Source organism: Gambusia affinis, linkage group LG23, assembly GCF_019740435.1.
Source record: "Gambusia affinis linkage group LG23, SWU_Gaff_1.0, whole genome shotgun sequence".
Lineage (NCBI taxonomy): Eukaryota > Metazoa > Chordata > Actinopteri > Cyprinodontiformes > Poeciliidae > Gambusia > Gambusia affinis.
Window position 1 is genome coordinate 14,126,021 of NC_057890.1, and position 27,532 is coordinate 14,153,552.

The window sequence follows — 27,532 nt, forward strand, 5'->3', positions numbered from 1 at the left end:
CAGAAACAGCAGCAGAGTCACTTTGAATACCATCAAAAATCAATTTAGTTACTTAGAATATTCAGTTTTGACATGTAATTAAACTAATTTTAAATGTAGAAACAAAAATTGCATGTTGCTTGAGGCTCTTTTTGTGTAAGTCCTGTCACCAGGCTAACAATAACTTGAATATGTAACGCTAAAACAAGTTTAGGTGGCAACACTCAAAAAAACATTGTTTCTGCTTAAAACATATATAAATTTAGAATCACTGTCATAAAAATGAAAAATGGCGGCCCCAAACAACTTGGCCCGATCGCAACATTAAAACTGTTGAGTTGTAGTTGAGAAGATAAAGAGAAAACAGATAAATGAAAAAAATAAACACTACCAAATTTACTGAAGAGGAAAAATCAGCTTTCTTTAGTGTTTGGTGGTGATAAGTGGAATCCCTCCTGCCTTGTTCATCATGCTGACCTCCTCCTACATCCTTCCTTTTTCACCAAACACAACATGAAACCCTGCATCTCGTTGGACAAGTATGGAGATGTTCTCAGATATCATTTCGGGTTTTCGCAGGTTAAATTCGCCAAGGCAGCTCTGTTCCAGGAGCCAAGAGAAAACAACAGATCCTTTTTATTTATGACTGCGCTTCCTGGGGGCTACAGAGAGAACTCACACCTAAAGCCTCATGCATCACTCTGCCGACGGAGAAGGTGGAGGTTACAGGAAGGAGCACACCTGCAGGTAAATTCAAATCCAGTCAGGTTACAAATAAATCAGATGAGAGTCGCTGGTGAAAAGAAAAAAATCAGAATGCAAACATGAAATGAAAATCTAGTTTGGTTTGAGATGAAATGGGGAAGAGGGGATCTGCTTTGACTTCATTACCCTGTAGGGGAAACCCTGTGGGGCAGTGGGGGAGCTGCACAAAGACGCAGCTCCCTCTGGGGGAAATTTATCCAGAGAATAACTGAAAAAAAGAAACAGCTGTGGAGAAGATGGAAAACGAGAGACAGGCTGGTAACGGATCTCAAACGAGAGCAAGTTGAACCCTTACTGCCACATTTCAGGGTTTTTATTGGGGGGGGAGTCAGAGTGCTTACCTACTGCACAGATTTCCTAAATCTATAAAAAGATGATAAAACCAATTTCTCTCTGTCAGACATTTTCTTACAAGAAAATATTGTTTCACATTTCTTCAATAAAACTCTGAAGAAACACCTTAAACATAATGGACTCAACGTCACAAACACCTGACCAAATCTCAATTCATAACATTTAAATATTGGATCTGATTGGGGTATTTATGTCAATTTATCCTCTTAATAAATAACATCTTTCATTTTTACAAAATTATTCCATCTTGTTTTGAGATTTTAATGTATATGTTTCAATTTAAATAAGTACAGTCTTAACTTCACCTTTGCCCTTCCTACAGTGACTGCCAGCATGCACACTTACAGCTGCCTGGGGCCAGTTCAGGGCGGGGCAGCGGAAAGGTAAACGGTGTGCGTCATCGCTTCAGCGAAGCACCGACTTCAGGTCTGAACTGGTGACTCTGCAGACACGCCTACGGGCCGAACTGACGGCGGGCAGAGCGGGACACGTTCCTGTTCTGCTGCTCTGTTCGAACATGGATCCTAAAGACGAATCGCATCAAACTGGACTGTTTTCATTTACTGGATATTCACTGATTGACTTCGAAATGTTTTAATTGGACCGTTTTTGACTTTATGCATTAGATTAAATAGATTTATAAACTCAAAACGTGCAAAAAAATGACTGTAGATTATAGAAGTCAATGTATTTATTTATAAATAAGTATTTATAAATAAATATTTCAATTCAAATTTCAAATTTTATTTGTATAGCACATTTCAGCATCAAGGCATTTCAAAGTGCTTTACATCAAATCAAACACAAAACACAACGCAACACAGAATCAACAATAAAAACTGAACATTAAATCAGATTCCTTCAATAAACTTGCAATTGATTACGTTTCAAATACAACTCTAAACAAGTAGGTTTTTAGTTGAGATTTGAAGAAAGTCAGTGTTTCAGCTGTTTTACAGTTTTCTGAAAGTTTGTTCCAGATTTTTGGTGCATAGATGCTAAATGCTGCTTCTCCTCGTTTGGTTCTGGGGACGCAGAGCAGAACCAGAACCAGAAGACCTGGGAGGTCTGGAAGGTTGATACAACAGCAGCAAATCTTTAATGTATTGTGGTGCTAAACCATTCAGTGATTTATAAACTAACAACAGTATTTTAAAGTCTATTCTTTGAGCTACAGTGAGCCAGTGGAGAGACTTTAAAACTGGTGTTATGTGCTCTATCTTCCTGGTTTTAGTGAGAACACGAGCAGCAGCATTCTAAGCAACTAAAAAATATGTTCTTCATGATCCAGAGTGGCAGAGGTGAGTCAAAATATCTGCTTTTGATTGATCCTGAAAAATAACCGCTAGCAAGCAACAATCAGAAACCAAAAATCGGTAAATAAAAAAATCACAAAAACAAAAAGAAGTTAAGCAGCATTCACTGCAAGATGTTTTCAGATAAAGCAGCGGATGTGTAGCGGGGAGGCAGAAATGTAACTTTAGCTGCAGTAATTACTCCGTTCCAAGGAGCATTAACTTCAGTGCATAGTGAGAGGATGAGAGAAGGAGAACTGGCTGCCACTGACAACAGAAACGACAACAGATGTAGCCACAGATGAGATCTCTAAATATCTCCGGAGGTTTCCCACCACATTTACAGGAAAACTACCAGGCTCTTTACTCCATCAGGTACAGCATTCACTGCCTTCATCTGCTTTTCTTTGCGGTGCTGCTGATTTGTTTCCAGTCCAACTCTGCAACCATAACGTCGGCAGACTCTCCTTTATTACACACATGTACAAAACGACAGTGGTGTGTCACGCTTTCTGTCATTGGGATTACAACAGAACAATGGAGGGTGTCACTCTTCACTCTGCTTCACCATCACAGAGATTTTATCTTTAAAAAAAGTACAATCTAGAGGTTTTTTCTCAAGCCAACGTGTTCACACAGTCACAGTTGGAGTGCCATGCCTCTGAAAAGCCCACAGAGCCTCGTTAACAAACCACAGATGGAGGGATGAAGGGCGGAGGGTCAAAGACCAACTGAGACTCGCTGCTCTCATCCTCCGCTCACCCATTTCCCTCCGACACTCAGAGCAATTTCAAACTGTGACGGCTCAAAGTGTTGCTAGGGGAAAATGGTCGCTGCAGACTCACTGGATGACGCAGATATCCGTAGCACAACAAGAAAACAACAGACGTCCAGGTACTGAACGCATCAGCACCCATTATCCGCCTGCATCATGATCAAAATAAAACTCTTCACGTGTCCAGCTTACACTTTTTCCATGAAATTAGAAATTCTAAGAATCACTGTCGTCCATTTTCTGTCGTCATCTTATTCTTACAAATGCTTGCAACACAATTTGCTTTAGATTTCTGCTAAATTTGTGTCTAAATCAACTCTCTTTCTTGCATTTTGCAAAACATCCTGTTTCCAGGTTTAAATCCAAGCCTTTGATAATCTCCAATATCGAGGGTAAAAACAGCCAAAGTAAGCTTTTTAAACCGAAGAAGAAAAGTAGGCAGCATTCAGCATTTGAGTTTGTAATTTAATGCCTTTAAATTGGGTAATTGGGCCTCTGTTGCTTTAAAAACTCCTACTCTTTCAGGAAGTCATCACAACATGGTTCCTCTCTTAACCCTTTAACAACATTTCTACCAGCGTTGCACTGAGAAGTGGCTCCTATAATGAGCTCAGCAGATGCTCAGTTCCACCAGGTGTTTGCTAATTGCTCTGGCTAGTCTGAAGGAGCGGAGTGGGGGAGTTGCGCGGTAGTGGTGCTCTGTGAGGAAGAGGATTGGAAACTGCAGCTCAGAAGAAAAACTGCGTCTCAAAGGCAAAGCTAGATCCACCCAGGTGATTTATCAAACATGCATGAAACAATCAAAGCGAAGATGAAGGAATAACATTATAACATGATAAAAAGCTAAAAAAGTTATTATTTTATACAATTATTAGAAAAAAAACCTAATTTGAAATAGGGGGATACACAAAGCAGTTAATTATTGAGTAAGGAATATAAAGTTTATACAAAGTGAAGCAGACTTTATGTTGACTTGTAATATGCAATCAATGATAATAATTTATCTGCTCAGTGACTGAAGACACAAGAGGTAAATTAACATATAGGTTCATTTTTTTTCCCACCAGGGGGTCTTTTGTGGGCTCTAATGTCCCTTATTTGAAAGTAGGCTGACAGGAAGGGGGAAGAAGGAGGAAGACATGCGGCAAACGTCTGCCGGGTCCGGGAATCGAACCCGCGACTGCCGCATCGAGGACTGAAGGCCTCCAAATGTGGGTCGCGCTACCCCCTACGCCACCACAGCACGGCCTATATAGGTTCATTTTTGTGTGTGTTTGTTAAAAACAACATTGCCTCATTTTCTGTCACATTTCTGCTTTAGTAACTGAGGGGAAAAAAAGATAAATCCAGTAACTTTTTCATTTGGACTCATGCATTTTTCCAGAAATCTGGAGTTTTTTCTTGCAGATTACTTCTCTACTAGATATCTGATTATTTCAATTTAAAACATCTGAATTGGCCAGTATTAGTATCAGTGAACCTCCTCTCTGGTCTCCTGCTGCTGTGCTTATTAAATTAAAAGGCATTCATAATTTCTGCCGGAAGCCATGACATCTCAGTTTATCTTCAGATGTAAATGATTTATTTCACAATCTGAAGGACGATTTAGGCTGAAGAGTGTTAAACTACTTCAAGATTAGTTTGCTTTTAAGTAAACAAAACCCTCTGGGGCAGATTCCAACCACGAGAGCAGAGGTCAAAGTTCATATGTACAGTAAATGGAATTAATCCACTACAGTGGTTGACCAACAACACAGGAAGATAACCCAGTGGAAGCATAACTCACACCCCTGCAGAGAGAAACACGGAGCTGTGGATGGATATTGAGCTAAAAATCAATGAACTGCTGGCAGCTCGTTTACTATCACGAGTCTGCAGCATGGTCTAATGATGTGGTACAAACACACACACACTGCCACAACACACACACTAAAAGTATGAATAACGACATGCGAGTTTACCACAGCGTGGGAGCCGTGCGGTTGATATTATTACATGATAACATGCAGTTTGGGACTCGATACAAGGGAGAGGTAGTAATCCTCTGCTCCGGCTCTCCGCTTCATTCGTAATCTGAGATTTAAAGCTCTTCTTTCCAGGGAAAAAAGATTATCCACCCTGCTTTCTTCTTCTCAGACAGCAGCCAGAGATACGAGGACAGATGTGAGCGTCTGAGGAAAACGACAGGAGTAGCCAAAGGGATTCAAAGGACAGCAAGGAGGAGGTGAAGCAGATCAAAACTGGCAGAGAAAATGTGAAATAAAAAAAGCAAAAGGTCAATGTTTGAACAAGTGGACAGTCAGAATCAGATCAGAGCTTTCAAACAACCAGCTATGTTGGAGTTCAGACTGTGGCCTTTAAATACCAAAATGTCTCCAGCTTTTTTGGCCTTTTGTTCTCATAAAGCTCATTTGAATAAATCAGCTGAACTACAAAAACAAAGCAGAAACTAATCAATAAACAATCCGAGAGAAAATTTCCTACTGACATCATCCAGCAACATCAACAAAGTACCAAACACAAACTCTAACAGGGTTTCCCTCAGTGTATTATAAGCCTGGCGGGCCACCAGAATTTATTTGTGCCCCCACTGGGCAAAGCGTTGCTTATTTATTTAAGTCTTTTTAAAATATTTGCATTTTTCAACACTTTATAATTGGTGTTCAGGTATTGATCTTACAATCTTTCATGATTATCAAGTGATATTTTAAAATTTCCTGTCAACTTTAAACATTTTTTAACTCAAAACACAACGAACCGCAGGATGAATGACTGCCCTAAAGCCCAACCACCGGGCTTAGCTAGTTTTCTGGAGGAAACTTTGCTCTAATCTTTAACACTTATCAGGCTTTTTCACGCCAATCATGATTGATTATTTTCTTTTAAGTGCAACAAATTTAGATTTTGACAGATTGATAAACATAAATAAAAGAGTTTTTGTTCAACTCAACAAAATGTAGATCAAAAGTAAAAGTAGTTTGCAAACATTTAATAAACTGTGGAAAGAGAATCCAAATATTTCAGTAATTGATCTACTAATCAAGGCCATTCACAGAAAAAAAAAAAAATCACCAATTCCTGTCTCTGTCTCTGGAAAAAACTGCTCAAAACTCATTTCACAAAACAGCGCAGTCCTGGCAACGACTCCCATGTCTGCTGAGGAAAACCCATGACAGCAGTCAGTATAAAACAGCTTCTACATTCTTGTTTCATTTCTTCTCTCTCTTGAGGCACTGCAGCAGCTCACACATGTGTCTGACATCAGAGTCAAAGAATTTTACAAAATGTTTTCACTTATTTTTCAAAGTTGCTTCAGACATATTTTAAATGGGCGATTCCACTTCCTGACTATTTTATTTTGCAGTGCTTATATTGGAAAAAAAAAAAAAAAAAAAGCAACAGCATATATTTGTGTTTATAAATGATGTGAGAGGAATATGAATATGCCCAAAGATGCTTTCGGGATGTTAGAAAGCGAGAGAGAGCAGGACTTACTTACTACAGCCAAGTGGCTTCGTTTTATCCATTTCTATTGTAAGATAAAGATGATTTAAAATGTCAACTCCAGTAAGAAAAAAGTTAAAAAGCAAACAACAAAGAACAAATTTAACAACTTTAAGGTTTGTGATAGCACTGTAATATTTGGCAATATTAAAACTACAAGTAATTTAATGTAATATTGACATAAAACATTAAAAACCTGCAACTGTGGTATGAAATCTGAAAATAATAATGATATTGTTTACAATTAAGCAACTCCTTTCTTTAGTATTCCAGTCACTGAAATATCAGAAACTATTATACTTCAAACATAATATCCAACTAAAAATGAATTAATTTGTCTTCAATAAAAACTATGCACCAGTTTTACATATTCCGAAATGAACCATTAAATCAAAATGCAGAAGGAAAGTGAACCCTGCTCAGGTAGCGCTGATCATTTCCTCTGATTCAGGCAGACACCTCATTTTTTTATGTTCGGTTCAGTGCAGCCGTTCTACATTAAAAGCAGCTTCAGGTTCGCTTCAGGCAATACGGGGAGAGCAACATCTCCCCGTATTGCCTATATTCTAAGCAGTTATGGTGGAGTGGAAAACATAAACAGGAACAGGAAACGGATCAATGTTTTAAGGTTGTGCCAAAACTTCTGGGCAGCATCAAGTTACTGCTTTGCATCAGCCCGACTAATCGTCCCTGCTTTGTTTTTCCTGAAAGGAGAAATGTTAGTAGGTCAGACATGATGACGTCACTTTCCACATTTAAAGTCTGAACCGCATGTCGGCACGGTAACAGACATTTAGACTCCAATTTCATTATTTCTGTCACAAAAAACATTCAGAATTCAAAAACAGCAATGTATACATTTTGAATTCTGATTTTCTTGTCAATATTTAACAATATCTCCTCAACTAGCAACAGAAAATCGCATCCTTCATATTTATGATAACAATAGACAACAATTCCTTCTCCGAATCCTCAGATATCAACTACATATAAATAGTCACACCAAGAGGAACCACATAGTGCACAGTCCTTTCCGTTTTTAGAAAACAAATGTTTGAGGTCTCCATGATTCACACTGCTCTGAACTCACAGCACACACACACACACACACACAGCGGTGAAGCAGCATGCGCTCCTCCAGAGCTGAGGACGCTGAAATGTTGACATGAGTGTAAGTATAACCCAGCGGCTTCATTCAGACTGCGTGGGAGCATTTTAAAGTGTCCCCTGGGGATTATATAACTGAACTCTGCAGGTGTTAACGGGCCGGGACTCTTCAGTCGAACCACGCTGAAATAACAAGGTGTTCCATAAATACATCTTCCATTTAAAACAATCCTCTGTGATTATTAGAAACGGAAAAACCTCACATCAAAGATAAAAGAATCAGTGTACGTAACGGCCTTAAAACCGATTTATTCAAGAAAATACTTATGTATTGGTCATTTTATTAAGATTACGCACTTTCTTGTTAATGTTTAATACTTTTTAGCCATTTTATTGTTCAGATAGAAAAATTAATCATGAATGAAAATAAGTCCACAAAAAACCCCAGAAACAAAGATTAGGCCAACTAACATTTGGTGACCTTCAATGTAGGATATTTATTATATTTATGTAGTTTCAGTCATGATTTTACAGATATATGTAACTTTTTCTACTGTCTCAAACAGTAAATACTGTCCAGCAGAAAATATCTGAATCCTAATCCTCCTGTGGCTGGGAGGAAAGAGGGAGGCTTATTTCTATTGCTAAAACTCGTTCATTTGACCATCAATTCATAACAAAAAAGTAAATTATAAAATCAGGAAAGGTGACTACTGGATGGATTACCTAATCTTGTACTTCTAAACCAGTGTGGCTCTTTGGACATTCCTCAAAGGTTCTTGGTAACTTTGACTAAAAATGATTTTAAAAAATTCATTTGATGTTTCGGTTGGAAAGTATGCATTTTCTTTGCATCTTTTTCCACAAATCTCTTGTTCCCATTTTACCTTTTTCTCTTTTGGGCAAAAGGTTTATGTCTTTGTTTAGCTCATAACCCAAAAACTGAAAAAAGTGGAGTTTCTTTCAAATGTGACCAATTTCCTACAGTGTCCTTCCTAAAGGTTGTGTAACATTAGCAGCTCTAAACAAGTTTTATTCAGCTGGGCTGACGGTAAAAATGGCTCTTAGGATGTAAAAGTTGCAATCCTGAACATATAAACAAGCAGAAGATATTTATGAATGAATCTGTTGGAACGGTGGATTATACTGGAGCGGGTTTCAACAGCGAGCTCAGTAAAAAACAGCTGTGAATCAGCTTCCTATCATGTGACTCAGGGCTAAAAAACTGCATGAGTGTTAGCCCAACACTGGATCTCTTTAATGGGTTCAGTATCAGTGTGTTGGTTAATCCACTCTGTGTTCACACACAGATCGCTGCCGCTGTGCGTCTGTTCACCGTCAGCTTAGCCCACTCCATCTGTAGTCCAAAACGCCTGGAGAGGGGGATGAACTGGATGAATGTTTACGTTTAAAACATCTAGATTAGTGATATTTTACTGATCGTTTCTCCTGCAGCTTCCTCGTCATCCCTCATCTCGTGTCATTTACTCCTACAACAGACCGAGGGAATCACATTCCTCCGGTTGCCCTGACGACAGAGGCGGCTCGGTGGATCTGGCCTCGCACCTCGCCGTAATCGCAAACAAAGTGAGTCGAAGGCGACGACCATCCGTCAGAGCCCATTCAGCAACATTCACTCCTCCCTCTTTGTTCAGTCTGAATGGCCCAAACAAAGGCCGGAGCTCAGCTCATGGTGGAGGACCGAGGAGCAGACGAGGTCTCGCTCTCTGAGCAGGAATTAAACCGGACCTGATACAAATGCTGCTTTCTGCTATCCAGAAAGGAAGATGGGAAGCTCTGACCCAGCCTGGTGCTTTGAATGAACTCCTAGACTTTCTACTGCAACTGACCATTCTGGTGATTAATCGATTAATTGGATAAAAGAGTTTCCATTTACTATTCAAGTCCTTTTTTTAATAAATGCAATGACATAGTAGAACAACTCTGCCTAAAACTGCAAAAAATAAAAACATAGTTTTGGCAGCATTTTTACACCCAGCTGACAGGCAGGGTGCAGCAACAGGTGGAGCATCAATCTGAGACTCTACACAGCCAGAAGAAACACTTTGGTATTTTATCTGACTTTCAACTTATTTGAAAATTGTAGAAGAGTGTAAGTTTTTTTGCGATAAATAAATACTAGGCTTGCAATACAGGTCTAAATTTCAAATATCAGCAACTGTTTTTAGCACTTTCAATTTGCCAATACAATAATTTCAGAATACTGGTTTGAACTATGACATATTTCTAGTAGATTTTAATCTAAACCAACTGGTTTTTCTATTAAAAGTAGTTCAGAAAAATCCATTTGTACCAAATGAATAATTCAAGTTGTTGTTCATCTGCTTATTTCAATTTTTGACTTAATAAAAACCGACTGAAAATGTACTCAAAAATTATTTCCAAAACATTGGCATTACATGATCTTTCTATTGAAATTCAATGAAGTTAAGTAGAACTGAAACTGATGCTCACTGAATAGTAATAATAATGTTATAAACTGTAGAGAGAGAATTTAATTCACTTTAGTTTTACTCTACAAAGAGATGGATTTGTAACTGATGGGGCAAATTAATATTGTTTTCGACCCAAATGAACTAAATGTGTAAACAAACTCGATGTGCCTGATTGTAGACTGCAGCTAATTTTGGTCATGTTGAATAAATTCCCGTTGGTGTTCTGCCAGGACAGTGAAATTAAAGCATCGGGGAAGACAAGCTTCCCTTTAAGAAGCCTGACAAACGCGCTGTTTCCCAGAAGGAGAAGCGTCAGGAGCTGGGAGTCGGAAACACATCCCCATCCTCTTTCCTCAAAGAGAATAAAGTCTTTGAAAGCGTCTGAAAGTGAGCCTACCCGACACATGAATTATACACACACTCAGACACACATACCTGCACGAGCTGACCTTTTAGAAACCAACCGTATTGATGTCTGCATAAACCAAGTCAACACTAGTTCTGAACAAATCCTTTTCCTCGCTGGTATCAGATCCTTTTTCACAGTGAAAGTGAAGTAAGTGTGTCCCTAAAGAGCTCGTCGGAGTAAACAGAGACACGAGAAATCGACTGGTGACCAGAATCAGATGGTTTTTAGCTTCCTTGGCACCAAGCGGTTGGTTGAAAACTCAAAAAGCTGATCTTTTTCCAGACAGTACTGGTGAGGTGCAGCACAAAGATCAAGGAAGGTATTTAAAGGGAAACTGTATGTTCTTTGACAAGCAGGTGGTTCATTCAGGCTACAAGAGAAAAGCAGATTATCAGCAGATAACAGAATGACAGAGCACAGAAAAGTTGCTTTGGAGTTGGTGCAGATTATTCTAAAGATAAAAACAATCAGAAATTAAAAGAAATTTCACTTTCATCAAAATCTAATACTTCAAGATTTACTGTGCTGGAAAAAAGTTGCAAAATTGCAACATTTGTTATATTTTTAGCTTGTGTGATTGGATCGTTTAACACAAAGTGAAAAACGATCCAAACTATTTGAGAAACTTGTTCCCCCTTTCTCCTGTGGTGGCGCAGCACCAAGAACCACTGAAGAAAACGACACAAAAACGTCTGAAGAAGACATGAGCGCAAACTTCCTCCTTCATGAAACGTAAACGTAAATGAAGTAGCGTTGGATTTTAGCCGTTGTAAGATTTCTCTTTTGTCTTTGGCAAAAGACCTCGAGGCATTTCTCCCTCCACATTTGCTTTGGTTGTATTTACCCAGAATATTCTACTTCCTGCTTTGGGAGCCAGTCCACTTGCCATTCACATATGCAATCAAACCAGCACTAGAGTTCACTTTAACCCTTCCAGACCGAATGAGTCGCCGATGATCCAGCCAAATTTGCGGTACCATAATTCCGCCACACTTAGCACTATCTGAAAAATTCTAACAGTTTCTGAAAGGGGATACGTTGCGCTTTCCTGCCAATATCAGGTTATTACGGTAATTTCACTCCCACCATAGCAGGGGGCGAAATTAATATGATGAAACACTCTTTTAATAGACGGTAAATTGTGAAAATAACTTGCTAGATATTGAAGGTTCCAGTTCTTATGGAGAAATGGGCAAATATATTTACTCACAGGACATTTAAAGAACTGCATACAATTAAAATAAGCAAAAATATACAGGCAGAGATTTGAAACTAAGATCTTATAGGGTTAAACAAACCAAGACCTAGGTTTTTAGGGGGATCAGAGTTCACTGTTTTGATCCCCATCAGAGTTTGATTGCGCACTGACATCTCCCCAAACAAATCAGACTTACAAGACAAACGAACTACAGTTTAATTAAAGCAGACTAAACAAGGTTGATGTAAAACAAATACTTTTTCAGAGCACTGTATGTGTTGAAGTCCGAATCACTGAATATAAAGAATGAATGATTGTTTGAAAAAGCGACGTTTTAATTTTGGTGCGTCATGAAGCTGTGCTTTTATCCTTTCTTAACCAAACTACCAGGTGCTGACTTGCAGAAATAAAATCCACTCCTGTGGTGCGTTTGAGAAAAGCTTCATTTCACATCAGAGCTGCTCAGCAACAAACTGCTTCCAGGTGCAAACAATGGAAAGATGCGTGGCCAACCACAAGCATCCCCTGAGCAGAAAGGGAAGGACCACTAGCAGCCACTGAATGGCTCATAAAAAGTGTCATCAGTAAAAAAAAAATGTCAGTACATGTTGTTCTGTGTACCACAAGGTACCTGCAAAAACACTCTGCGCCGATGTCTCACACCGCTGCAGCTCCTTTCACTATAATTCTCAAACCAACTGCGCCCAGAAGAGTTTATCTGGGGCTTTTAAATCACTCCACACTCAGCGGCTGTGAATTTCAAGGCAGCACAAAAACAGAGCACTTCAACGCCATTAAAACCCACTCCTCGTTCAAAAGTAAGCTTGATATTTCTCATTCCAAAACGGGTACACAGAGGAATCTATCTGTCATTTTACTCAACGTTGAGGAGCTGCAACTCCGAGACAAGCAGGAGATGCATGCAACACATAACAGGAAGTCTCTGTTTGACTGACCGCTGGCTGCCGTCCAACAAGGACCACGGCTTGGGAGAACGGCCCACTCCTCTGGTAACACTTAAACACCCAATCAATATCCCGGGATTTTACGGTATTCAATAAAGAAACGACTTAATCGTCTGCATACAGACTGTTACTCAAATAACCAACTGTTGAAGCCAAACCTAAAAATAGATGAGACTGGTGTGTTGTCTCCTTACACACTAGAGGAGATACAAACATATGTTTATGGCAGACTGCAGGAATCTGGATAAGATACATCAAAAAAGGACTGGGTTAAACCGCCAATTTGGGTTATGTCTTGTCAGAATTCAAATTTTCAAACTTCCTTAAAGTTCTTATTTGTCCTTTTTATAAACACCAAAGATTACTATGAATTTACAGCAGATATTTTTACAGTGAACAGGCTTGTAATACAGGAATTTTAAAAACTTGAAAGACCAGAAAGGGACACGGAAAAGCAGATGGGATTTAAAGATCGATGATGGACGAACAGAACAATGGATGGTTTGATGGACAAACAGGTGTGAAGACTCAAACTGACCAAAGCAGGAACAGTTATAGTGGTGCACAGATGGACGGATGGATAGGCAAATGAAAGGGCAAACTATTGGATTGTTGGGCCATCAGACAAATAAATGGGTTAATGAATAAACAGTTGAACTGAGGGGTAAATAGAGTGAAAGAATAGACAGATGAATGGACTTCAGGGCATATAGACAGACTGATGGAACAAATTGACGAACGAATTAGTGGAGAAACAGGGAGGTACATTAATGGAGTGATGGAAAAAAAGCACAGACTACAAGTGACAAACCCATAGTCTGGATCTATATCAATTCAATTCAAAATTACTTTTATTGATTCCAAAGGGAAATTAAATGTTGCTGTAACTCATTAATTCAACATTTGTTAAAAAGTTATTGTAGATGGTGAAGGATTTGGGCAGGAAGGTTCTCCTATAGCAGATTGTATTACAGTGACTTTGAAGGAGCCTCTGACTGAGGACACTCTGTTTTTCCATGACAAAAGTCCTGCACATCTGAATCTAATGACTGAAATACCTGCTAATGTCCTAGTTTTGTAAATCTAGTGTGTAGCTGTTTGATATCTTCACTTGGGGACTGGAGTATCTTATAATATCCCGTCAATTTATGTTTACATGCAAGTACTTAACATATCAGCTTCAGTTGTTTTAAGATGCGTCTAAATTTTGATATAAAACAAATTAACTTTGGTTTAGAGATAAAACAATGCATAAAAATAGGTGCAAAATACCAATATATTGGTATTGGTAATTGGTTGATGTGTAGGTACTATCCTAAGGAAGAAAAAAACAAGAATACATTTTATGTAAATGAAGATAGTCTTTTCCAAATAAAACATGTCAGGACCTGCGGTTGGTGGAGAGCAGTGTGACAGCTGGATGTAGAAACTGGCTTTACCAATACACATCATTTCAATGCCAAAACATCTCTCTCTGTAATAATATCCGGGAGTAAACGTTGGTTAGCTTACGTTTGACAACTTCGTCAGCAGCAGAGAAAGCCATATTTACCATTTTCCAGCCGTTAGTCACCGTATCCCCACTTCTCCTAAACTTTTCACCGCAGCGTCTCAAGCAGGTCCTGGCATAATAATCAGAGAACTCGGACTGGATCCCTCTTTTCGCTGTCCGCGGTTTCAAACGTGACCGTTGACATGTTCGAAGCAACAGATGCCATCACGGCAACGGCCGCCGCGCTCCTGCTGCAGCTGGAAAGCGACCAACGGCGGAGAAGATACGGTCCTTCCTCTCCGAGCTGCCCGCCGCGGTAATCCTCAGCCCAGCGAGCCGGAGAGACACAATGTGTGTTTAGGCCCCGCCCACCCCTGCAAACTGGAGGGAGGGGCTGCGGGGCATATCGAGTACACCCCAATTTATTTATTTCACATGAAGAAAATATGAAAATGTCCGGGGATCCGTAAAATTTAGAAGCAAAGACAAGCTGGCGGAAAATATGTTTAGGGATTAGATGTAGTTTAGCTCGCCCAGAAAGGTACGATTGACACAAAATGCATACAAAAAAGAAATTAAGCAAAATAGCCTAAAAAAATAAACAAATAAAGGAGGGAGAAAGTTTAAAAAAACAAAACAAAAAAGCTTTTTTAGAAATAAAAAATAAGAATACATGAAGAATAAAGAATTTCAGCGCAATGAAATATTTTTGTAATTTTTCAGCTAAATTTGTCTATTTCCGGTTAGAACAGGTTTAAAGATACATTTCAATAAACACTACTTTGCTTTAGTAAGTATAAATATACAAAGATGTATATATACACAAAGAAAAAGAGATCAGTATAGATGGGACAAAAAAGATTAACTGAAATAAATCAATAAATATATAAATATATTGAGGTTTGTAAGTTAATATTCACTCATTTTAAAATTATTATAATTTAAAAAAGAATGACTCATTTCTCCACAGTAAGGTCATTATGATCACCAAAGGTTATTAAAATAAAGAACAATTAAACTAAACTAAGTTTTTCCAGGAGAAGAAATGCAATTTCTACTTTTCAAAAACATATGCAGGGACTGTACTTGAACTACACACCAAATAATGAACCTTTTCACTAATCAGGATCGTGTTCTTGTCTCAGAAAAAGAAAAACACTTAGAAAATTGTTGGCTTGGAAACTTCAGTTCAGTATAATTCTGTAAATCACATTTGGGGTAAAAATAAGTCCATTATGACCTGATGAACAAACACAATTAACCTTATGTGATAAAGAAAACCTGCTGAAATGCTAATCAGATTAACAGACTTTGGTCATAAAGCAATATAACAACAACTACAGATATTATCTTACTATTAATTGCTGAAAGTTATTGTTTACGATGTTGTTTTTGTGGTCACTGTAAATATGACACCAACTTATTAATTATGTGGGCTGAAACAATGGTCAAATTACTCTGCAGAGGTCCAGGGGTTTGAATCATAAATCATTTAAAGACACAGTAGCTCTCCTTTCAATACAATGATGAAGACTCCAATTAGAGTAGATGGTTATTGTGCCTGTCATATGATAGTTTATTGTCCAAACACACATTAAAAATTCATCCTCAGAGGATGAGACCTCTGGTGGAAACTCTGAAATGTAATAAAAAATAAAAAGCACTTGGTATAATCACTTCCTTCAACTCATCTGTCATCCATTGTCACTTTTCTTGCTTCCTTAATTCACACGCAGACCCGAAGCCCACTTTACAAGAACAGCAGGTTAGTCAGCCGCCTGCTAATCTTTGAGACGGATGTGTGAGAGTTGACGGGTTACGTGCTCCGAGGGCCGGTGACTCAGCCTGCAGGCCACAGAACAGCACCTGGTGCTGAGGCAGCCTGCGGGGCAAAAAGCTCTGCCACTGAAATTTGAATCTGATCCCAGCTGAGTCAGTCTGCATTATTTCTGTGGGAGCCAGAGTGCATCTTTAGGTGGCTCTTTGCTTCTTCCAGCTGTGATGAATCTTTATGACCTCATTCGCTCTCGGTCCATTTCTCCTGGGAATCGGTGTATGAAATTCATGCTCATGAAGAGGAGTGTAAATAGATAGAAGGCTGGGAGTTAATTGCTGCATTTAATTATGTGCAGATTGGAGCACTCTTTGTACTTTAAAATTGATTTGTCTGAGAGAAATCATCGGATGTGGGCTCCCAGGAAACAACTTCAGCCTCTAAGTGCCGTTAAGAGCAGCTCTCTGCAGAGCTGCACAACACTTATAGGGGAGCAGGAGTGGAAAACAATAACTAGAGAGCTATTTTCCCTCCTGCTTTGTCTCCATGAGAGCAAATAAAAGCAGGAACAGCACAACTATTTATCAAAACAATCCTCATGATCAACAAAAGTAGCAACTGGGTAATTTTTTGTTCCTTTATGCTGTGACTGGATAATAAATAGATAACAATATATTGCACTAGATAATACTATATCTGATAAATATTCAATTCACCAGACTCCAAACCAGAACTGCACAGCATTCTGGAAGATGTAGACAGCTCAACTAACACACTAAGTCACCCGCTCTTTAGTTGCCTAGCAACAATTTGCCAACTTGCACAGCAACAGTTTCATGTTTTGCCACTGTGACTCATAACTGCTTAAAAGTAAACAAACAACAACATGGAGAAAATCGCCAATATTTGACATTCTCTCTAAGACCACTTATAACTGCTAATTTCAATAATTCAAACACAAAATATACATTAATTTAGATTAAAACACACATCTTAGCACTACTACTGACGCTAACAGCTTTGGTAGTTTTTTTTTCTCCGCCCTTGACGGGTGCAGCCAATCAGAACAAAGGAAAGTGAATGGTGCTTCTGGATTGGCTGATTTGAAAACAGCCAATAGCACATCAAGTAGAAATGCGTGAAGTTATTTCATCTTCTGAAATTGTATTTTCTTCTACAAAAAAATAAGTAAATATTTATTTTCTTGTTTCTTTATTTTATCTATGTACATTTCTTTTCTATTTTCCGTCTCTGAATAAAGACTGTAAAAGGTGGGTGAGGTTTGAAGGTTTGAATAGGTTTCTGCTTCTGTCTACCTCCTTTCTGAACAAATAGTTATAAAAGATTATGTTATGTTATTTGAATTGTAAATATGTTTAAAATAAACAGAAAAACCAAACAAATGCCTCTATTCCAACTGGTGGAAGTGTGATGATTTGATCTTGTTTTGCTATTATAGAACCAGGACACCAAACACTGCAGAAAATATGCAACAGAATGCAATAAAAGAGCATTTTTTACACAATTATCTGCAAACCTCAGTGAACTTAAGGATCTTTGTCAAGAAATGTGAACAAAACTGCAAACCTTTATGTTTAAATAGAGCATACTTCACTTTGCTCTATTTACAGGGACTGTAAATGTTGGGAATTTACGACCATCAATGGAGGCCAAAATTCACATGTGCGTCAAAGATTCAAGCACTTGCGTGTATTTCTGAATTCCACATTGCATATCACATAACACTATTGTTCTCTTTCCCCCATCCTGAATGTTTGTGTTCTTTATGGACTTCCTGCTTCACTTCCTGTCTCTTTCTTAGAGGGAACATCCCGTTTGACCTCAGAAACACCAGAGACGTCTCTGCAGTCAGTAATCTGTTGGGCGTAGGATCAGGATGTTGTAATACGCTCGAGGAAAACCTGGATCTTCATTCATGTAATAATGACTATCAGTTACCTGTTTATTTGTGCAATGGCTAATTTTTAAAGTGTTCAAAGAAAAACATCTGTGGAGATGAACTCCTTGGCCTCAAAGTTATGTCAGACCATCTGGACGTAGTTAGGTGAGTTTTATTAGATATAAATGATAATAATTAGAAGAATGAAGAATTCATTATTCTTTATTAGATTTTGAACCAGGGAAGCGCTATTTGTGGTTTTGCTAACGTTTCTTTTTTCTACTAAATTAAAATAGTCTAGCTATAGTAAACGAGATTGCTGTCTCAATGTACGTCTGGGGTTAAAATAAATACATTAACGTACATTGTGTTGTTTTTATAAAGCCAAAATATGGACTACAACAATTTATTTTTAGATCTAACAAACAAATTAAGTGTCTTTGCACAAAGTATGGCATCGATATTGCTGACAAAAGCTTAAATTTTACTTGGTATTGGATCGTAAAGAAAATCTGTTGTATCGAACATCACTACCACTTTGCTGACATTTTTGGCACTTTCCCATTTGGATTGTATGGTGTCATAGAAGGGATGACAAACATGGTAAACAAAATAGTGTTCAAACTATCAGTAACTTGCAGAGTTACTGATAGTTTCAATACTGAGTGAGAATTTGAAATGTAAACAAAAAATTTAAATATTAACCACGACATTGAGCTAATCAATGTAGCTGAGTCTAACCTCATTGTGTGAGATATCAGCCATTTCAAGTCACACTTTAGTAGAAATGTCATGACATGTCAGTATCAGGTCCGCCAGATGAAAACATGCCAGGAATTATCTGGACACAAACCAGTATTGTCTCTGCAATTGCTACAAGTGATACATGTCAACTGCTTAAATATTAAATTATAATTTCCAGTACACTTTGCCATCTGTACAAGTATATAAGTTCATGTTTTTTATTTTTTCATTGACACAAGGGCTTCCATTTGGACACAGTCTATTTTAATTATGTGAAGAGATTTTGTTAAGCAAGTGATTTCTTTTTTTGTGCTTGAAATAAGAAAATTTTACTTATACAAAATAAGTTTGAAGTTTGCTTTTTAAATATGGATATTCTAGTTTCTAGTATATATTTACTCATAATAAGTAATATTTTCTTAGTATCAAGCTTTTACATCTTACTGAGATAATGAAGTACAAAAACACTTAAAATAAGAAAAATATTCAAACATAAAAACATCTTGGTGAGAAAAAATTATCTTATCAGAAAATAAACAAGCATAAATCTCCTTAATTTACAATAATTAATCTTACTAAGGTTTCACTTTTTGCAGTGTTTAAATTGATTAATTACTAACTTCAGAGCTTCCCTGGTTTGCAAATCGAAGGTTCATTAATCTCCTCCAGTGTTGACGTCATTCCTGCTCTGCGACGTCGCTGCCTGCATCGGTTCCTTTGCCTCTGGGTTTTACAACCAGCATGTGAGGTGAAGACCAAAGTGAGAAGAGAAACTGGGAGCTCATAGATACATCTTAGTCAGACAGGAAGGGAAACTCTCCAGGGCAGACTGTGTTCAGACATGACCACCAAATTAAACTCAAACACCTGCTTTAAACAAACGTCCCTATCAAACTGCAAGTGGATGTTTATAAGAGAGGGTTCATTCAATAACTGTATAAAGAAATTAGCATTCAAGACGGATGAAACCTGCTGTAATGTCCTTGTCATTTTAAATTCAGTCACCGCTGTGGGAATATGTCTATATCTTGCAGAGCACAGCAGCAGAATAATAAAACTCTCTGCTGGGTGGATGTTAGCATTAGCATAATTCCTCTTTCATTCCTGGTGTCAAACAGGCTAAGGACAGATTTCAGAGACATCCACTCATATTATAACTGGAGTATTATTGGAGTTAATACATCTTAAAATAAAGCAACATTTTCTCACTGCAGCTCCTTTTTAATCTCTCCTCAAATGGCATCACTCTCAATAAAGCTGCCAAACCTCTGCGCATTTTATCATAAATCAGTGCCAGACATTTAATTTTCTTTCAAGACTTTCCTCCCTCTCGTGTGAATTTCTCTTCCTGTCCCTGTCTTTTCTGAACTTATCACTTCTCTCATGACTTTTCATTTTATATTAAACTGAGGTCTAAAAATATATCATCCAAAGTTCCTCCATCTCTTCGCCTCTCATCACAGAAAGTGTTGATTTTTCATATTTTGAGTGAGAAGTTATTTTTCTAAATGTCTCCGGAGTGGAAAAGATATTTTTCTGTTACATCCTGGGGCAGTTAAGAGACGCGGGTGACTCATGCTTTTAATGTCAAACTGTGGGTCAAGAGCAGGTCAATTTGTATTCATCTTTGCTGCCCTGCAAACGTCAAAAAGGGACATTTAGAAAACTTTGGAAAAAAACACTCAAGTTGTCTAGAATTCAGTAAAAATCACAAGAGGAATAAAATCTTTCCAAAAAAAGTAATTTTTGTTCAATTTACTGTACTCTGCAGCAGTGACCGGATGTTTGCAGGTTTCAGCAAATCAAATTTAAGACTAAACACTGTTTTAATACCAATGTTGACTGACACGTGAGCTTGAAAAAAAACAATAAATAAATAAAAGGAATGGTTAGGAGAACTAGTACAATCAACAATAGAAAAACTCTTTACGGTCTTAAAACTCATAATGCCAAAGTTAAATAGATTTTTGGTTTTTTGCAGCTACCCTCATGTGGGTTAGCAGTAGAAGTCAGCAAGTGTTAAAAATTAACTTCCTCCCACCAACTGGCGATGAATTTCCACTAGATAGCTAGGAAGGCTAAATTAGCAGCTAGTTAGCGTTAGCCTCAACAGCCTCAAGTCACAGAATGAAACAAAGATGTTTAGATAATAAACTTTTGTCTGACAGAAAAGTCCCCTGAGAAAAAAAAACTATGTTATAAAAAGCTACATATAAGAAACACAAATTTTCAGTTTGTCATAAATAATGTGGGGAACACAGAAAAAACAAACAAAGATTGTTTTGACAAATAAATAAAATTAACTAACTAATATTTCTGGTAATGATGGTTTAACGTGTTTGACATGACAGTCATGCTGGCATCTGATTAGAGCAGAAAACTGACCAACTCATAGTTTTTACAGATCATCCCCAACTGTCAAGCCCATAATACTGAAAGAAACTGGTGTTGACTGGTATATTTCTGTAGTTAGCACTGGGAGCACTGGGAGAATTTTTTCACAGGTTTTTCTAACTTATATCACACTGTCGTAAAGATAATTTTAACAAAAATGTGACAAACACATTAAAGTGCAGCTCTAAAGCACTAACATGACAAAAAAACAATTTAGAAAATTATAAAGGAAATTCTTTATTTAGAATGAAGCTGATTTTTTTAAGATTGCTTGACACAAAAATTGCCACATTTGTGAATCTTGGCCTCCAAACTACAAAGTTTCCACCAATATCCAATTGCAACAGAGACTGGAGGTTGGGGATTAAAGAAGATTTATTATTCTGGGCACTCACATGTACGCCAGGCGGAAATAATCAGTCTGACATGACATCATCAAACTCAGAGGTCAGCTGTCCTGTCTGTTGTCCAACATCAGTAAATCCTTTCCAAGAACACCTCATGAGAGCGTTGGTTATCTGTTTGTGATGGCGCCTGTCATTGGGTTTGACGGAGCAGGTAGAGGACAAAGAGGCTGTGAAAATGATTAGAAAGTTGAAAGCTGTCACACCGGGTCAAAGTTTCCATGTTTTATTCTTATCTGGACTAACATAGTATTTTAATAAAATTAAGAACTTTGATTTACATAGAAAAGGGAGCAGGAACATAAAATCCATCAGGTTTGCCTTGTATAAATATACACAAACATTATCCTAAATGTTGATAATTTTTCTAATACTTTGAAAACTTGCTAAGCCCGGTGGTTGGGGCGGTGAAAAGTTGACAGAAAATTTGAAAATATCACTTGATAATTATGTGTTATTGGAAGATTAAAATCTGAACACCAACTATAAAGTCTTAAAAATTGCAAACATTTAAATATATATATAAATAAGCAATATTAAGCCTGGTATGCAGGGGCACAAGTAAAGCCTGGTGGCCCGCCAGGATTATAATACACTGGAGGAAACCCTGTGTCTGGATGTGGATTCTTCACAAACCTCTGAGTTTACTGAAAGGGTGAATCAAAGAATAAAAGTTACTGAATGTTTGTCGAACTAAATGAATCCTTTCTGTTGTACTTCCTGTATTTTTAACAGGCAGTGAAAATGTCACTATAAGATTTGTTTTCTGCATCAACCTGCCAACCTTGAGCCAGAAAAACAACTTTGTTTACTTGTTTTTATTTTTTATTGTTGTTAAGGGCCACAAATGGCCCCCAGGCTGCACTTTAAGCACTCCTGAATTAGTGGGAACCGTATCTTCCACATTTCTGCTACACTCATCCTTCCATTCTCAATAAACAAGCAACCAGAAGAAGAAGAAGAAGAAGCTCCACTGTTCCTCCTCCTCCCACTGATCCTTCTTAGCTCTGTTCAATCTCCACAATAGCATTTTACTCTTTAGGTTCCCTCCTCTCCAGCCGACTCTTTTGTTCCCACCATCAGGGGAACTAAATCAGTGGCTGAGCTGGGGGATGTGGGATAAAGGCTAACGGTAAATTTAAGCAGATGCGTCTCCGTTATTCACGCAGCTTTATATGAGGGAGAGATTTATTTTGTGGCAGTATACGTGACCTTGATACAGTTGTTATGAAGAAAAAAGGGGGAGAATAAATCTGGTTTTTAATGGGCTGCACAATGACAGTGAGAATAAAAGGGGTTTTAATCTGAAGAGTTAAAAAGAAAATGCTCTTTAAACTTAAAATTAGAAATGAACAACAATTTCTTTAATAGATTGGACAAGAGGATTTGTCAACTCTTGAACCTGACATCTACATATTTTTTATCTTTTTGTCATGTTACAACAAAAAGTTTTGATGAATTTTATTTGGTTAGAAAACCAAAAGTGTGAAGTAATACTCCGATATAAAGTCAACTGCTGAATTGGTGTATAACAGGGTTTTATTTTAACAATATTATAGATGTGATGAAGTTTGTCAAAATTTATTTACTTATTGTTCCAATTTATTTTGCTTAATTAAGTTGTTTCTTCAGTTTTTTATTGATGTTTTAAGTTCTGTTACTGCTCTTGACAGTTGGTGGTCACCATAGTAACGATAACAGACAGCTCCTCCCCCATTTCCTGTTGCCGTCGGTAACCGAGGCAAGCATTAGAATCAGCTCTGTGCTTTCTTTACAAGTGTCATATGTTATCACATATTTTAGACAAATTAAATGATATTCAGTGTTTCGTGAGTAATTTAGCTTTGTTTTGTAAAAGTTTTTAACTGTTGTTATTATTAATGTTGTCAATTTTAGTCATGATTAATTTTGCAAATGTTAGTTACTGCTAACAGGGAGTTACTGCTTTGTAGTTTTTTCAGGGTTATTTATTGTACTTTATTTAATGTGTAGGGGAAGAAGCTGCTGGACCGATGTTAACCACCAACTTGATTTTCTACTTTCTTAGAATAAATACAAATAACCTGAATGTGTTTGTTGCGAAGTCAACCTACTGGATCTGAGACGATCATAGAAGTGTGTAAAATGCCACCAATTTAAAATAAAAAGAGGAAATAAACGTTACTGTTCCAGCTGATTATACTGCAGTTTACATTGCACAATGGTTACATTAAAAGAAAAGTGTTTGGGGTGTGCTCTGGTGGCGTAGAGGGTAGCGCGCCCGACGCTTGGAGGCCCTCAGTCCTCGATGCGGCCGTCGCGGGTTCGATTCCTGGACCCAACGACATTTGCCGCATGTCTTCCTCCTTTCCTGTCAGCCTACTGTTGAATAAGGGACACAAGAGCCCACAAAAGGACCCCCTGGTGGGGAAAAAAAGAAAAGTGTTTTGCTGTTGACTTTATGTGTAGAAATAACTTGCTGCCTTTTTGTTGGTTGTGAAGGAGGCTCTACTAATGCTTTTCAAAGATGTACATTTGTATAATTGCGTTATTTTGGATTAAAGTGACAAGAGGCCTGAAATCAGTTCAAAGAGGCAGAACTGACCAGACTAAAACCTCATTAACTCAGAATGATTTTGTGCAAAAAATGTAGACCTATCCTAACCTGTTCAAGGAAGCAACACAGGGCACCTTTAAACCGCTTCAATCTGTATGAACTATTCATCAAAGAAACAGGAACCTGCAAAGAATTTTCTGTTACTACATTTATTCTCACACAACGTGGCCTTTCTTGGAAAATAAAATTGCTTTTTGCCATTTCTGTGGGTTCCTGCTGCTTCAGCATTCAAGCAGTTTCACTCCGTCTCTGACAATCGCTGTTCACTGTTATGCATGAAAAACCCGTGGCTCGCCTCGAGTCAATCTGCTCCAGTAATCACATCTCAGGTCATTACAAGTCCATTCAAATACTTTTTTTTGGGGAAACACGATGAGGGTCTGAATTTGCTTCAACAGAAATATGTTGACTCCTTCAACATGCATGGCACCAAGCAGGGATGTTTAAAAATCAGTGGAATAAATAGAATCTATTGACAAGAAGCCGCTTAAAGTTACTTTTGTTTAATCAGGGGTCATGAAATGTTTTAAACCAATTTTTCAATGCTTTCTGATACCATTTGTCTCCAGACATAAGCTGTCAAGACATTTTCAAGCTGCATAAAAAGAAAAGCTGGACTTTTTCAGCTGTGTTTCTTGAAAATAAAACAATTTAAGCTGATAAAATAAATATGAAAGCTCCTGTGAAGTCAGAGAAATTGAGTTTCTCATCAATCGCAACATCAAAATCCAACATGGCTGCCATGAGCAATGTGGACTTAAACTTTTAATCATCGTCTCAAGCACAAATACTGCTCTAGAAAAACTTCTTTAAGACATGAATAATAAAATGTACCATTTGTATCACTAAACTGAGTGGCTATTTCATTTAATCTTCAAATTAATTCATATTTATTGATATCATAATTGAACATAATGGTAAACCTTAACAATTCCAGATAGTTTTGGAGGTTTTTAAACATCATTAGTTGAAATTCTGCCATGTGTTTAAAGCTAGTATTAGCTGCAATACTTTATTTTAATAATTTTTTTTTATCTCAATGAATCATTTGACAACCTCTTAATTTGAACATGTTCCTTCAGTTATACCTTTCTCTTAATCTGACTTTAGTTGATCAGTATTTGGAAGTGTAGCAAACAAAAACTGAACGGCTTTTTTCAACTCACTGCTAAAACTACAGAAACACTACAATTCTTAAACAGAAAATCAACATCATTGTTCACAATTTCTTCTGTTTACTGATTGGTCTGATTGAAATTCATCATGAGAGAAATCAAACTCAATGGGAGAAATCCCAGACAGAACAGTGAAGGGAGATGAGAATCGATAAGAATTGAATTAAGATTGGTAGTCCTAACAGATCTAAAAAAGAAAAGTTTGGTCTGATTTAATTCCTGAAAGTAGGGAGAAAATAATTATGCAGAGTGTGTATACCTCGGATCCAAATTGTATTAAAATATGCTGAGGCCTGGCTGGTAACCAAAACTATTTGTTTATCTTTTATTCACAATTTTAATATACCAAACCCTGCAGCTACACCACAGCATAAGCAGATGTGACCCTTTGAGTCCCTGAATGCTTTCATAGGATGCTGAGGGCACCAGAGGCAGCTTGAAATAAACATCTAAGGGTCAGGCTTTGAAAGCATGCGGGGGAGGTTTGCTGGGACACCAGCTTTCATGTGTCACTGTCCCTTTGGCCCGAGTCACTGCCCACTCGGCACCAGCAGCTTGTGGCATTTTAGCTGCTTTGTCTTCTCTTCCAGCGTTTTTAAAACCCTTCTGTGGTTTTATTTTAACATAAAATGGCAAACGTTGGGATATGGAGGGTAATGAAATTGGATGATAGAAATGCGATATTAAAAAATGAGAGGTCAGAGATAAAAATATACTGTTTAACAGACTGGCATTCAAAATGTCAGAAAGCAAAGTAGAGAAATCGCCAGCATGGTGAATAAAATGTCTGCTAATTACAGAGATGGCATCATCTAATTGAGGCACTTTTGTGCAACAAAATCGGTTCAACTAGGTTAGTTTTTTGTTTACTTGTGTCTCTTTTACAGACAATGCTAATTAACAGAATCATTACTACTTTATTTTTATAGAAAGTTTATCTTATGAATGCATCTTTCCTGGATAATGTGACTAATCTCAATTTTTTGAAGCAAAAATATCTTCACATATTGCATTGTTCTGTTACTGTATTAACTACAATATCTTGTAAAATGTACTTTTTACCTTTTTAACATATAAAGAAAGAAAACTTTTTAACTGCTCTGAATAATAAACTAAATGTGATTGACAACTGGGATCATTTTGAAATGTAGATAATGGACTTGTAATTTGTCTGTATAATTTGCCTTGTGTTGTGCTGTAAAAATAAATCGACTTAAATTGAAATTTAATTGAACAGAAACATAAAAAAAAAACTTTAGAAAATAATTCTGCAGCCAAAAGTGTAATTGTTTTTGGGGAAAAATGAGAATCTAGATTTATGTGTCATTAGCAATATGTGCAATGTGATGATGTAAGAACCAGATTATTGATTAAAGATGTTGAATTGCAATAAATAATATTGTTTCTTAGAATTGACCAACGAAGGTAAGCTAGAAAAGACAAGTTGGGGGATGTACCACAGATGTTAGCTTCACTGAAACTGCCTCTGTTTAAAACACAAAACCCTTTTTTTTCCTCTTTTCTGAGTCTGTGGCTAGAGGCTGCAAGAAATAACAAGGTTATATGTTAATGAAGATGAAAACACACAAACACACACATGACTGTGTCGCTGTTTGACTCAACCAGACAAGTCAGTGAACAAATCCTCTTAAATGTAGCATAATGCTGCTTAGACATGTGAATAGAAAATGCCCTTTTTCTGTGTAGCTTGGCCAATTTGAGAGAAACGGTGTTGAAAATCACTTTAAATTATATCAAACTGGATTTATTGGTTTAAATTATCAAAAAATTTCATTTTATAAATAGTTACTGCGATGAAATACGGCAAAGGGATCAGAATCACAACTGTACAAAGTTATCCTGGTGCTTTTAGATTATTTTATCACTTTCATAATAATATGGTCACATTCATCTAATTTTGACTTGTATGTTTTGATATATAGTCCTCATGCATTAAACATACATTAGAAATATTGTTACTATTATTGTGTTGGCTTGACATTAAGGTCACAAAGATAAAACAAAATAAAAATTAAAACATTCTATATAGGTTTTTAAATATCAAAAACAAAGAATTTATCCTACTTTCAAAAGCTTAGATGTCTCTTATATATAAATAATTTTGTTTCTTTAATATGACATATCTATTTAAAATCTGTCTAATTTACTTGGGTCTAAAAATTTGAAATGAACTGCTAATTGCTAATAGCTAAATATGCTATGAAAATGTAATACTTTGTTGTAAT

General features: G+C 37.2%; 1 protein-coding gene across 2 annotated transcripts in view; it reads right to left on the minus strand.

Annotated features, from left to right (window-relative positions):
* Positions 1-27,532, minus strand: part of tmcc3 (transmembrane and coiled-coil domain family 3) — a 44,373-nt gene that overhangs the window by 12,247 nt on the left and 4,594 nt on the right. Inside the window, exon 1 of one of the 2 annotated variants that reach the window (XM_044107809.1) lies at positions 14,360-14,697. The exons of the other annotated variant lie outside the window; for it this stretch is intronic. Within the exon in view, the coding sequence (XP_043963744.1) occupies positions 14,360-14,362 (3 nt within the window). The 5' untranslated portion in view covers positions 14,363-14,697. Of the gene's footprint in view, positions 1-14,359; positions 14,698-27,532 lie in introns of those variants that run through there. 2 annotated transcript variants of the gene reach the window in all.